Genomic DNA, 12,462 nt, shown 5'->3' with positions numbered 1-12,462 from the left:
TGTCGATAATGTTTGGCTTGGATTTGACCCCTGACCTCTAACCCTGACCCCTGTGTGACCTCCATCAAAACCGAGCACAGTGACCCAGGAAGTGAATCGATACAGAGGGTCTTGAGTTTGCTTGGACGCGTCTGAATGACCGAGCGCTTCTTCAAGTTGCTGTATCAAAAGTAAGACATGACTTTCATCCACAATATGCCCTTGACAGTGAAAGGATAATACTGCATTTCAAAATGTTTACTGAAAAAGACACAAGACATTTGTTTTCAACATTTAGACTGAATAACAAAATGGAACATTTCTTGTAGCAGTAGACACGATGGTAGCAGTGGTTGTAGCTGCAGTAGTTACAATAGAATGGAAGTGGGGACAGCAGCAGTAATAGCAGTAGTAGCAGTATCAGCAGTAGTAATAACAGTAGTAGTAGTCACAACTGTAGTAGTTTCAGCAGCAGTAGTGGTAGTAGTAATAGCCATACTCTTTGTCATACTCACAACAGTAGTAGCATCTTAGCAGTAGTAGGCCTTGTAGCAGTAATATTCTCAACTGTAGAATTTTCACAGCTGCAGCAGTAGTAATAGTAGTATTAGAAGTAGTAGTAGTAGTCATTGACGTTCTCATAACTTTAGTAGCTTTGTAGTGTTAGTAATATTCACGACTGAAGTTACTTCAGCAGCTATAACAGCCTAGTAGTAGTAATAGTCATCATATCCATAACAGTAGTAGCTTCAGTAGTGGTAGTAGTTAAATGCTGAAATGATTCTACTGGTTTTCAACATTTAGACTGAATACAACAAATAAGCCACAGGGAAAATGTTTGGTAATAGTAGACACAGCAGTAAAAGTTGTAGTTGTAATAGAATGGAAGTGGGGACAGCAGAAGTTGTAGTAGTAGTAGTAGTAGTGGTGGCAGTGGCAGTGGCAGTAGCAGTAGTAGTAGTAGTAATAGTAGTAGTAGTATTTTACTCCTTTACTTCTTTGAGAGCACAGAGCTGAAACAGTGCCTCTGACAGGTCAAACAAATGCACAGCCTGATACACAGACATGAGAGGTGCTCTGCTTGTACTGCAGTGCCCTCTGCTGGAGAAAAGCTACAACTTCAATTAACAGCTCAGTACAATGGATGTGTTGTAGTATATTTCTTGTTTTCAAAGAAGCTATGGGCTGTTACAGTGTGGATTATTCTAATAAGTATCGTGATATTTCTGGTACTTTTGGGATACACTTGGAATATTTAATCTGCATTCAGAATAACTCAGAAGGTATATGTTGAGTATTTTGATGGTTCAGGATTTAATTATCGTACATTTTGTTCACAGTGCAATGCAATTTAAAAAAAATTAATATTCAGTGGCTACAAGGCTCATATAACCTTAAAAATACTCTTACTATTTTTTAAAAAAGGTATTACAATCACAACCAGCTCCTTAAAGAGGGGGTATTATGCAAAAAATGTGACCATGTTATAACATTCCCTCATTAAAAACATGCTTGAAGAGGTTTTAGATGTCATCCATACATGTTTGAGTATTTTAACAATCTCTCCAGGCCCTATTCAAACCCTCCTCATGGTTAGCTCTAAGATTCTGTGCAATGCTCAGCCCACAAGTCTACTGTGAAGGAGGAGTGATAGACTCAAAAATGAAGGGGAAGCGTGTAAAACATGTTAATACGTTTGGCGAATATAGCATTAAAACAATCAAAGGTAGCACGGTGATTGAAATATGTTATGTATTAGAAGTTAATGCCCCATAGAAGTAAAATACCCCCTTTAACCTGTATATGACGCATAGGTAGGTAATGAGGATTCAGATCAGAGAGAGTCCTTTTAGGTTTAAACCCACTGGAGTTTTTAAACTGGCGACCTAAATGAGAGAGGGGGGGATGCTTTCTGATTGGATAATTGTCTGGAGAACCAAAACACCAACTTTTTACATAAACAAATTGACCATCATGTCCAATGTTTTGGTAATCAAAGAATAAATCAGCAATACAACTGTTATTAGTAAAAACCACACTTTGAACATGTTTATTTCTTATGTGGGAACATAGGTAGGTCATGTTTATGAAATCTTACGTTCATTTAAAAGAGCAATGTTAAATATATATCCATTGTAAATAAATTGCAAATGAACTGCTTGTCAGGATCTTTTATGGTATAAAAATAAATAAATAAACAGATAAATAAATAGATAAATAGATAGATCAAATAAATAAATAAAATGTCAGTAACTGTGTCCTGTACCTGCTCATCCGCCTCTCCTCTCCCCTGTGCCCCAGACTCGGACAGCCCCTCCAGCCCGACGCGGCACTCCCTGAGCCTGTCGGACGGCTCAGAGGAGCAGCTGGACCGCCTGCAGCAGGTGGAGCTGGCCCGCACCACGCCCATGTCCCAGTGGAGAGCCGGGACAGTGCAGGCCTGGCTGGAGGTGGTCATGGCCATGCCCATGTACATACGCTCCTGCTCCGACAACATCAAAAGCGGAAAGGTAAGATTATGGTAGTGGGGGTAGAATTTAAGACGAAATCAGAAGTCGGAGGGTCATTTCACACATGTCGTTGTGTCCTTGGGCAAGACACAGGGCTGTGCACATCAAGATTAAGTCATGTCTAATCAAGTCTACAGCCATTTATAGAGTTGTTTCAAATTAGACAAAATAAAATCTCATGATGAACCAATTTGAGGAAAAGGCTTGTGTTTAGTGACACTTCACCCACTTTGCCCATGTACTAATATTATGTGGTGGTCAGAAGAGTTGTAGACACAGTTTGGCAGCCACGGTCTAACAACAGAAGCTACAGAAATCACCACTAAAATGAAGTGATATATGAGTAAATGAATATCTAGAAACCCACAATTTAAGTTAAGCATAAGCACTGTTACTTCCATCATTATTGTGTTTTGGGGCAAAACACTTCACCTATCTGCCCTGTGTCAGTGAGCTAATGCTAATGTGCTAATAATCCATTTTATCCCCTTGTTTTCCATATTGCAGGTGCTGCTGGGTCTGACAGATGAAGACCTGGAGGTGGGCTTAGGTGTCACCAGTCTGATGCACCGCAGGAAACTCCGCCTTGCCATCGAAGACTACAGGGACGCCGAGAGTGGCAAAGGGTGAGCACGTGTGGAGGCCTGGGTCGAAATGATATATAATACATGTAGCTCTGGAGCCCTATTATTTTTGTTCTATTTGTTATTACAATGTCCCTGGGTTTAATCCTGGACCAGCAGTCACTTTAGGTGTAAAGTGTCTGTAGTAGTAGCAATACCCACAGTAATAGTAACTTAAGATATGAGAACCTTTATGGGTTTCAACGATGGGGAAGTAGAATTAAGAATTAGTAATCACTAGCATGACATACCTTCTACATTGCTGACTGCCCCTGCTCCGTGCTCAGCCTGTCCAAAGCAGCAGACATGGACCATCACTGGGTGGCTAAGGCGTGGCTGAGTGACATAGGGCTGCCGCAGTACTCCCAGGCCTTCCACACCCACCTGGTAGATGGGCGCGTGCTTAACTCCCTGACCCGACACGACCTGGAGCGACACCTGCACATCACCAAGAAGAGCCACCAGGTCAGCGTCCTGCTGGGGATCGAACTGCTGCATCTGCTTAACTTCCACAAGGAGGTAAGACCTGGGGGTGAGGGTGTGGAGTGTTGGGAAGAATACTGAAAAAATAGGTTTTGTTGCAGAGTTTTGAAGACGATAAATTGTTCAATCAGAGTACTTTATAGAGTTTCTCCATTGTTGCTTTTACTGTGCAAAGCTTAGCTAGATTATTGGCTAATGGTAGTGGGAGATACACTGGTTTTCTACTACTTACTTGATTTTCAGGCACAAAAACAATATTCAGCAGAGTTGTAGACTTTTGTACTTGTTAATAAACTGTATCAGCTGTGTTTTGTGCTTTTAGAAAAGAATATGTCATTACTTGCCATTGACAAATAAATAAATAAATAAATACAGTGTAGGTTTGTGACGCCATCTACATACCTCTACTGTGAATACTTAAACTACTACTACTTTACATTGAGATGCATTTAAATGAATTTATACTGTAAAAAAGTGACAAAACATCAAAACAACTTTCAAACAAGTACGGTGCACCTGTTCAGCATTTATTTATCACTAAACATAGGACAAAAACACACACGGACCGACAGTCTTTTCTATTTTTCTCATTTATACTGTGCAGTTTGAAGCCTAACTTCCATGGTCAAGTACTGCAATATATTCTTTAGATTTTATGACTGTTATTATACTCTGAGTACCATCAAATAAAAGAGTTAATATATATATTTTTGGTACATGCATTTCAGAGGTGCCCAAGCTTTTTTCTCTTGGTGGACCAAATATAATACGTGTTACCAAGCTGAGGGCCATGTTTTTCTTGTAAAAAGTCAATCTGCAGAGAAGATTAAGGGTAAAATTGTCTTCAGTTTGTGTGCTTATTATTGTGCTTATTTTGCTTTTTAGGGAGATAGACTACTATTGGCTCTCTTTCAGTCTGACACTCTTTTCAGTCAATATTTGATAAAAATAGATACCTCTTAGCACCTTTGGGCACCCCTGAATTTAGTTACTTCCCAACACTGGTTATGTGTAACTGACTCCAAAAAACACCAAAACACTCTTGATTCTCTTACAGTTTAAGCTCTTAATCCTTGTTTTAATTGTGCATTCCTGGTATAGGCTCTGCAGACTCGTCGTCTGCAGTGTGAGCACCAGAACACAGACCCTTTAGTGTGGACGTCTCATCGGGTCATCAGGTGGATCAAGGACATCGACCTCAAGGTAAAACTGTAGCTGGATACACCACATCACAGAAATATAGTTTATATGGGTAAAACGCATGTTCATAACCATACATACCATAACACGTGAAAACTAGTAATAGAAAAAGAGTTGTATATTTTCACTGGGGCTCTTTCTCTTATTACTGACATATACCATATCCCCCACTTCTGGTCACATGATCACACACACAATATTTACTGCTAACCACAAAATAAACTGAAAATTATTAAGGGTACTGTATCTGATTTTTACTGTTTTAAAAAAACAAAACAGGTTTGCTTTAAACCGTGGTCCAAAGTTTATATTTCTCACTTACTTAACGCATTCTGTCCATCCTAATTATTCTTCGCAATGAGTTTATAAGTGTTTATTTCACAACTCTGAGACCAGGAGTTTTGCCATAAAAGTAAAGGGTGACAAATGAATGCTGTTGTTGTGTCCTTGGGCAAGACACTTAACGCACCTCACCCCCAGTTTGCGTATAAATGTGTGGGTGGGTGAGTGGTTCCTTGATGTAAATTGCTTTGAGTGCCTTGAAGATGGACAAAGAACTCTACCAATTTAGCAAAGCTAAATACTACTAACATGCTAACCGCACACTTCCTGATTATCGGACAGTAAAAGGCTTTATAATTAGATGCAGACAGTACACAGCTGGCTTATTTTGAACCTCGTATCTAGAGACAGATACGTCATGTTGGTGAAATTGGTTATACGGCTGCTACTTACCGTACCTTTAAGATGCAAATCATATTGTTGCATTCCCAGACTCTCGGCCACAGTTGTTAACCCTTCGTATATCTCATTGACCGCCCACAGAGATCTAAAGCTCCCAATGTTGTTAGTTAAGCCGCTGCTCGGGTTCACAAATCCTCCAGACAAACATGTGACAAGTTGTCCTGTCAATATTATGGTCTCAGGGCTTAGCTAAGAAAACTGTCAGGGCGTGACTCCAGTGTACACCTAGTATCCACAATACTGTACTATCAATACACTGCTATGAGGGAACAGTAGTTACCGATAAATATTGTGTGGAAATGGTTGGATGCTGAGTAGTGGTGGGTAGTATTCAGTTACATGTACTTGAGTTACTTTTTTTTAAATAAAATCATACATCTCAGTAGCAGTTTTTAGAGTTTTTAGACACTATACTTTAGCCTTACTTATATTTTAGTTTGGTTTCTCTTCCCACTGGGAGTAAGTCTCCAAGAGCCAAAATGTTGTTTATGTTACAATATGAAAATTTGAAAATAGATGATTTTCTGCATTATTTTATGTTTTGTTCTTGCACTTACATTCACTTCAAAACTCTACTCTTACTCTTTAAGTTACTCTTACTTGAGTAGTAATTTCTTTGACTACTATCTTTGACTACTACTTCATACTTCTACAAATATTATGCACTTGAGTAATATTTTTTTGAACTTGAAGTAAGGCTGAGTTTGGTTACTTCACTAACCTCTGACCAAAAGCAATAATGGGCCTTCTACACGCTACACGCTGCTATGTACATATGAAACTACTACTTCCACCTATTGCTACTAACTACTACTTATCATGTTAGACATTCCTTGAGTTTGTCCAACCCAAAGCCCCTTTAGTTTTTTACACGCTCCTCTTTGCTCTGTAGGAGTTTGCGGAGAACCTCTTGAACAGTGGAGTGCATGGAGCTGTGATGGTGCTCGACCCCACGTTCAACACTGAAACCATGGCAACAGCTTTGGGTATCCCCGGCAACAAGCACATGGTCCGGCGCCATCTGGTGGAGGAGCTTAAGAACCTCATCGGACCAGCCAGGTAAACCCAGAAGGATTTATTTCAATGTCTAGCTAAGACTACTATGACTGGGGCTACTACTGTTATCTACTGAATACTGCATTTACCTCTCCTACTACTTTATGCATTCGTACCAGTTATTTTAGTGTATACTGCTACTACTATACATTTTTGTTCAATAATGAGGTAAGCACTATCACTTTTAACTCTCTAACTTAAAGGTGTACCATGTCACGTTTTTGCTGGACAGTCGCTACTATCTTGTCTCCATGGAGATATATGTTTGCAGTAACTATAAGAGAGGACCAGTGCCTCCAGGTAGAAGTCTTCAGGAAGCCCAAACACACCGACCAATACCTGCTGTTTGATTCACACCATCCACTGCAGCACAAACTCAGAGTCGTTGCTCGACTTGTGGTTTTCCAAAATGAGCCTTCAATAGATCTAAGACAGCTAAAAAACAGAACAACAGAGAATCTGAACCTAGAGGGAAAGATGTAACCCTTCCTTACACTGCGGGTGTGTTCAGAGAATTTTCAGACAGTATGAAATTCTTTATATTTCAAATCTGCAAACACTTTAAGACAGAAACTGGTTCACCCAAAGGACAAAACCCCAAGCCACAAACAGTAGTAATGTGGTCTACTCAGAGAATGTACCAACTCCGTCACGAGAGCAGCTCAGGACCCCAATCTGCTGTTCATCTCCATCTCAAAGTCACTAACCACTCCCTTGAAGATAGTGAGGTACAGATCTTAGCCAAAAAAAAAGAAGTTTGGTTTGAAAGGAGAGTTAAAGGAGCAATATTTGTTAGGAATGACAATCCTTCTTTGAACAGAAATGGGGGCTGTAGGCATCATCTGTCTCCTGTCTATAAGTCCATCTCAGACCCAAATCAAAACAAAGAAAACAATAGCATTATCCAGGATGCTAATAGGTGTGAGAGGTGTGAATGGGTATGCGAAGGTTGACTCAGGCACACTTCACACTTAGTGCAGCTCAATAAACGTAGTCTAAAAACAGAAACTGTAAACAAGAGCTGTTTCCAGTTTCAGTGTAGTTCGCTCCTCTCTTCAGAAACGTAGATTTAAGGCAGTGTCCACCAGCAATTTGACCAGAACTGAAGAAGCGGCTTGGATGAGCAGTGAAACATTTTTACTCTGAAACTTTTTGTCCAGGTGACAGATTTTATATTTTTCTTTTACTCCGTGGAGATGTTAATGCTTTGTCTAAAATGTTTAAATGTATTACTATAGTATTAAACTTAAATGTATTGCATTTACTTCAGTTCTGGAAAAGTGGGGCCTTCCCTATAATAATCTTTATATGATGAATCCTCCATCTGAAAAGTTAGTCTACACAGATAGTACTCTTTTAAAAGTCACACAAGTATTTATATAAGAACCATGTATTCTGTTCCATATGTGCTTGAATATCAGTATGAGTAAAAAGTAGTAGTAGTAGAAATATGCCTTTTGACCGTGTCCCAAAATAAATAGTTTGAAGTTTGTTATTATAATTTTCTGAAATGTGTGTTTTAGGGCTGAAGCAAAGCTGGATTTTGAACGTTTGAGCCTGGGGACCCCTCCCACCCCTCTCAGACAAAGCTCCCTGCAGAGACAGCACAGCTCGGGCAGACACGACCAGGACGAGGGGTCACTCAGGAGGAGGGCCGTCAAGGTAAACACTGCACTAAAAGTTTACACTGTAGACGTTATATCTGCGCTGAGTGTAATGTTCTTTCATTTTCATTTTCATGTTCAAATTTAAGTTGTATTTGTTCAAATAATCTATGCGTGGCAGGTCTATGTTAATGTTAGCTGATTAAAACAGACTGACAAACATCATAAACACCACTCCAAGATTTGAATTGACATGAAAGCACATGCGTTTGTCTATGATAAACTGAGGCAAGGAATAATATACATAGTTTATTTGTATAGTAAGATATCGTTCACTCTAACCTGATACAACCCACAACATAAAGTCAAGGCCATTTGCCACATGAAAGCAGGCCAGGCACACTGCAGAGGGTCTTTTTGGGCAGACCCACACACCTGCACAGAAAAAGAGCTGTTGCAGAATCAGACAGTCCGAGCAAATCCATCCCACGGGGCAGCGGCCATACCACAGAGCTAACACAACAAGGTCAGTCAGATAAAGCCGGTCTGGTAATCTAACAAGGGACAACAAAGATAACCACCGTACCTGAGGACCAACATAAAGGCCAGGAGGTGCACGGGGCCAGAGTCCAGAGAAGAAGTGCTCTGCCTGGTGGCCCAAATGTGTAATAGCACGCTTGGATTAAGTGTCACCCTTAGCAGGCGACAGCAGGAAACACATCTTCATAAAAGTTTAAAGGTTCTATATTGCTCAAAATGTTGTGAGCTTTAAGTTATAATGTTTCTACCTCCTCAAAAACAGACCTGGAGTTATGTTTTGTTTCATGTTTAAGTAACCTTTTATTATTAGTCTGTCTACCAAAGCTCAAAATGCTCTGTTCCACCTTGAGATGTCATGAAGTGGTAGTTTTCAAGTTATCAGCTCCTTTTACCTTTAGTTCCGTAGAGATTGGTAATTCCAGGTCTAAAATTATCCAAATCATTCCAGTGAAGGTGTATGGGGTTTAAAAATACAGACATCACAAGGTGGAACAGAGTGTTTTCCATTTGAGGGAAGAACTCAGCCTAAATATGCAGTTTTTGAGTTGTTTTTGATGAGGAAACAGCATTATAACAGATCAGAAAATAGCGTAGCTTTAAAGTCTAGCTTGTAAACTAATGTAATACTTTCTCTCTGTTGCAGCCTCCATCGGGATTCAGCCCTAAAGCTCGCAATGGGCGGGACTTGAGTTGTCATGGCAGCTTTGGGTCCCTCCCGCGAGACCAGGCTCCGCCCACCACCGACAGTAGCCCAATCCGAGGCTACACCAGCATCGAGGTCACCAACGTTTGAGCACTGGGATGAGCAACAAAATATGGGGAAGATTATTTTTGTAACGCAAGCCTCTACTGAACGAACTGCACTTTTATCAGAAAGTTTAAGGTATTTTTCAGACTGAATTGAGCTTGAAGGACTTGACTAAGATGAATATTTTTATAATGTCTTTCTGTACATAGTGCTTTATAATGACACAAAAAAATAGTTTGAACCAAGACTGTTATACTTAAGAAAATAATGTATACAGATCCCTTAAAGATGCAGTGTGTAGTTTTCATAGAAATAAATAAATAAATAAAAAACATCACACAATCAACACAAGACACGATTATGCAAAATTACCTTTTTTGACTGTTATAATTCCCAAAATAAAAATATAACTTTTGTGCCCATTTCAGTCTTGTTTCTCCTGGTGCTGAGTTTCCAAGTGTTCAAACCCTGCCCCCCCCTGGAAGTTCTGACCAATCAGCAAGCTTTCTGCATCCAATTTATGCAATTGGGATGGACTAAAATCACAGAATTTCTCACTCAAACATAAAAAAAAAACTACACACTACATGTTTAATGATAAAGAAATAAAGAAAAGATAAAAGCCTAATGGGCTTGACACACGGGGGCTAAGTTGCTCCTTCTCCGTTCATTTCGAGTGGAACTTACATGAGAATGAGAAAATCACCAGTCTCTCTCAGTGCAGCGACAAGAGAAAGTAGTTCCCGTGGAAACATCGCGCTCATGTAAGTGGACCTGCAATGCGAGCCTGAAAGTTGAAAAAGACACGTCATTGTACCTGCGTTTCAGCCAATCAGTGAACAGTGAGCTAACATGAGAAGGGCGACAGTAGCTCAGTTGGTCGGAGTGTTGTCCATTGATCTGAAGGTTGGTGGTTTGTATCCCACTCTCGACATAATTGGTTGATCGGTCAGATCCGTTGACCCACAGGTTGGCGGTGTGATTCCAGCTCCCACAGATGAATGCCGTCGTTGTGTCCTTGGGCAAGACACTTAACCCACCTTGCCCCAGTGTCTGTGTAAAGTTGATGTAAAGTGCTTTGAGTGCATTGAAGGTAGAAAAGCGCTAGATAAAAATATGGCTATTCACTATTTACTGTGTCAGATTTTCCCCATACTACTAAACTACAAGTGAGATATATCAAGAAAGTCGCTGTTTTCTAACCCAGGGTGGGCTTTTTCTTCTGATACAAGGCAGAGTAAACACTAATAATCAGTCAATTCTTCATGCAAAAACCTCATAAGCCCACTTCGTTTCATACTTGCAGTTTTTTATCCCTAATAAAATGCTCATATATAATGTGAAAGTGTATATACTGTAGTGTTCTGGTGTAAGGAAACATGCCAAATTTATATTGGTTGTTTATTTTCTAAACATAAGGGCTACTGTAGGCCATAATCCCGCCAAAACCAGAGCAAAACAACAGCAGTCTCTACTCACTAGAGCCAGTCTCCAAAACAGACCAGAAACGGCGAATAGGAACTTCATGTTAACTTGTCGCCGTGTCACGTACAAAAGCAGTTACATTAACAACAACACGTTTACAAGAAAAACAAAAGGTGTCAACTCTGAGCTAAACACAAAATACCAGATCATTACAATACATTAAAATGCTCATATATAATGTTAAAGTACATATATTATAGTTTCACAGTCAAATCTGAAGGAGACTGGATTTTAAACCTAAACTCGCTGTCACTCGTCGCTCCCGTGTGTCGAGCCCGTGACTCAGTGTTGTAATGGAATGACTGTTTAAAATTTTGATGTATTTTTACTTGGAAAAAAGCAAAATGTGTTTTATTACTAATACGATTATTGTCTATTTGCACACTTACACTGTTGTGTCTAAACAAATGTAGCGCCCTCTGCTGACGTTTTTATACTGTGCAGTTTCGGATAATGATGTCTGCTGCCGATGATGCAAGTTGTGGCAAGATAAAGATTTACAATGATTATCAAAAAAAAAAAAAAAATGTATTGTCTAAATAAAAACAAAATGTCATGTTAATTATTTTGTGTGCGTGTGTTTTTGTAGACGACAATACAGGATTTATACTTTATACTCTATGGTCTATTTACTGTTTTTGAATAACACAAATCAGGTTTTCCCATGGTTGCTCCTAGAGTATAATTAATAGGTAAATCTGTCTCTTGTCTCCATCTGGGAGTATGACATCATCACCACAATTGCCATGATGAAATGTTAAGGTGTCATAAACTGAAACTGTTAATCATGTTTCCAGTTTATTTATTTTTTGAGATAGCCAGTCTCAAATTACTCACAGTAAATCTTAACCTGCCTCTCTGTGCCACTCATTCACAACACAGGGTAATAATTACCCACTGACGTACTTTAAGTATAAACGTGTGTCCTTTACCAAATAAGGAAATATATGAGGACCATTTGTCAGATTAGATAATCAAATAATGTTTTTCTTTTTTTTAAATTTTAGAATAGAATTGAAATTTGCCCATCTGTTTTGAGTGCACAGAGCAGCAGTGGTAGAACATAATGCAAAGTAATGTAATTTTGGGTATCTGTACTTTACTTGAGTACATTTTTAAGTAGATACTTTTACTTCACTACAGTTGAGAGCATTTGAGGGGCAACTGTAGATCTGTAGAGTGTTTGTCCACTGATCAGAAGGTTAGTGGTTCTAATCACGCTGTTGATCGAGTCAGCTCCACTGACACACAGTTTAGCAGTGTCATTCCAGCTTCCACAGATGAATGCTGTTGTTGTGTCGTTGGCCAAGATACCAGACCTACCTTGTTCCTAGTGTCTGAGTGAATGTGTGTGCAAATGGGTGAGTGGTCCTTTCATGTAAAGTGCTTTGAGTGCCTTGAAGGTGGAACCACTATATAAAAATGTAACTATTTACCATTTGAGAGCTGAGATCTGAGCTTGAGATCTGTACTTTCTACTCCACTAGATT

General features: G+C 39.5%; 1 protein-coding gene across 5 annotated transcripts in view; it reads left to right on the top strand.

Annotated features, from left to right (window-relative positions):
• The window catches only part of kazna (kazrin, periplakin interacting protein a), a 216,403-nt gene extending 204,920 nt beyond the window's left edge, over positions 1-11,483 (top strand). For all 5 annotated transcript variants that reach the window (XM_055222893.1, XM_055222894.1, XM_055222892.1 and 2 more), the window contains 7 exons: positions 2,281-2,489; positions 2,997-3,115; positions 3,400-3,631; positions 4,697-4,798; positions 6,432-6,598; positions 8,119-8,257; positions 9,383-11,483. In XM_055222893.1, coding sequence (XP_055078868.1) covers positions 2,281-2,489; positions 2,997-3,115; positions 3,400-3,631; positions 4,697-4,798; positions 6,432-6,598; positions 8,119-8,257; positions 9,383-9,532 — 1,118 coding nt within the window. In that variant the 3' untranslated portion in view covers positions 9,533-11,483. The remainder of the gene's footprint in view (positions 1-2,280; positions 2,490-2,996; positions 3,116-3,399; positions 3,632-4,696; positions 4,799-6,431; positions 6,599-8,118; positions 8,258-9,382) is intronic.
• The last annotated feature ends 979 nt before the right edge of the window (positions 11,484-12,462 follow it).

Source organism: Periophthalmus magnuspinnatus, chromosome 7, assembly GCF_009829125.3.
Source record: "Periophthalmus magnuspinnatus isolate fPerMag1 chromosome 7, fPerMag1.2.pri, whole genome shotgun sequence".
Taxonomy (NCBI): Eukaryota; Metazoa; Chordata; class Actinopteri; order Gobiiformes; family Gobiidae; genus Periophthalmus; species Periophthalmus magnuspinnatus.
This window is presented reverse-complemented; position numbering and strand designations above follow the sequence as displayed.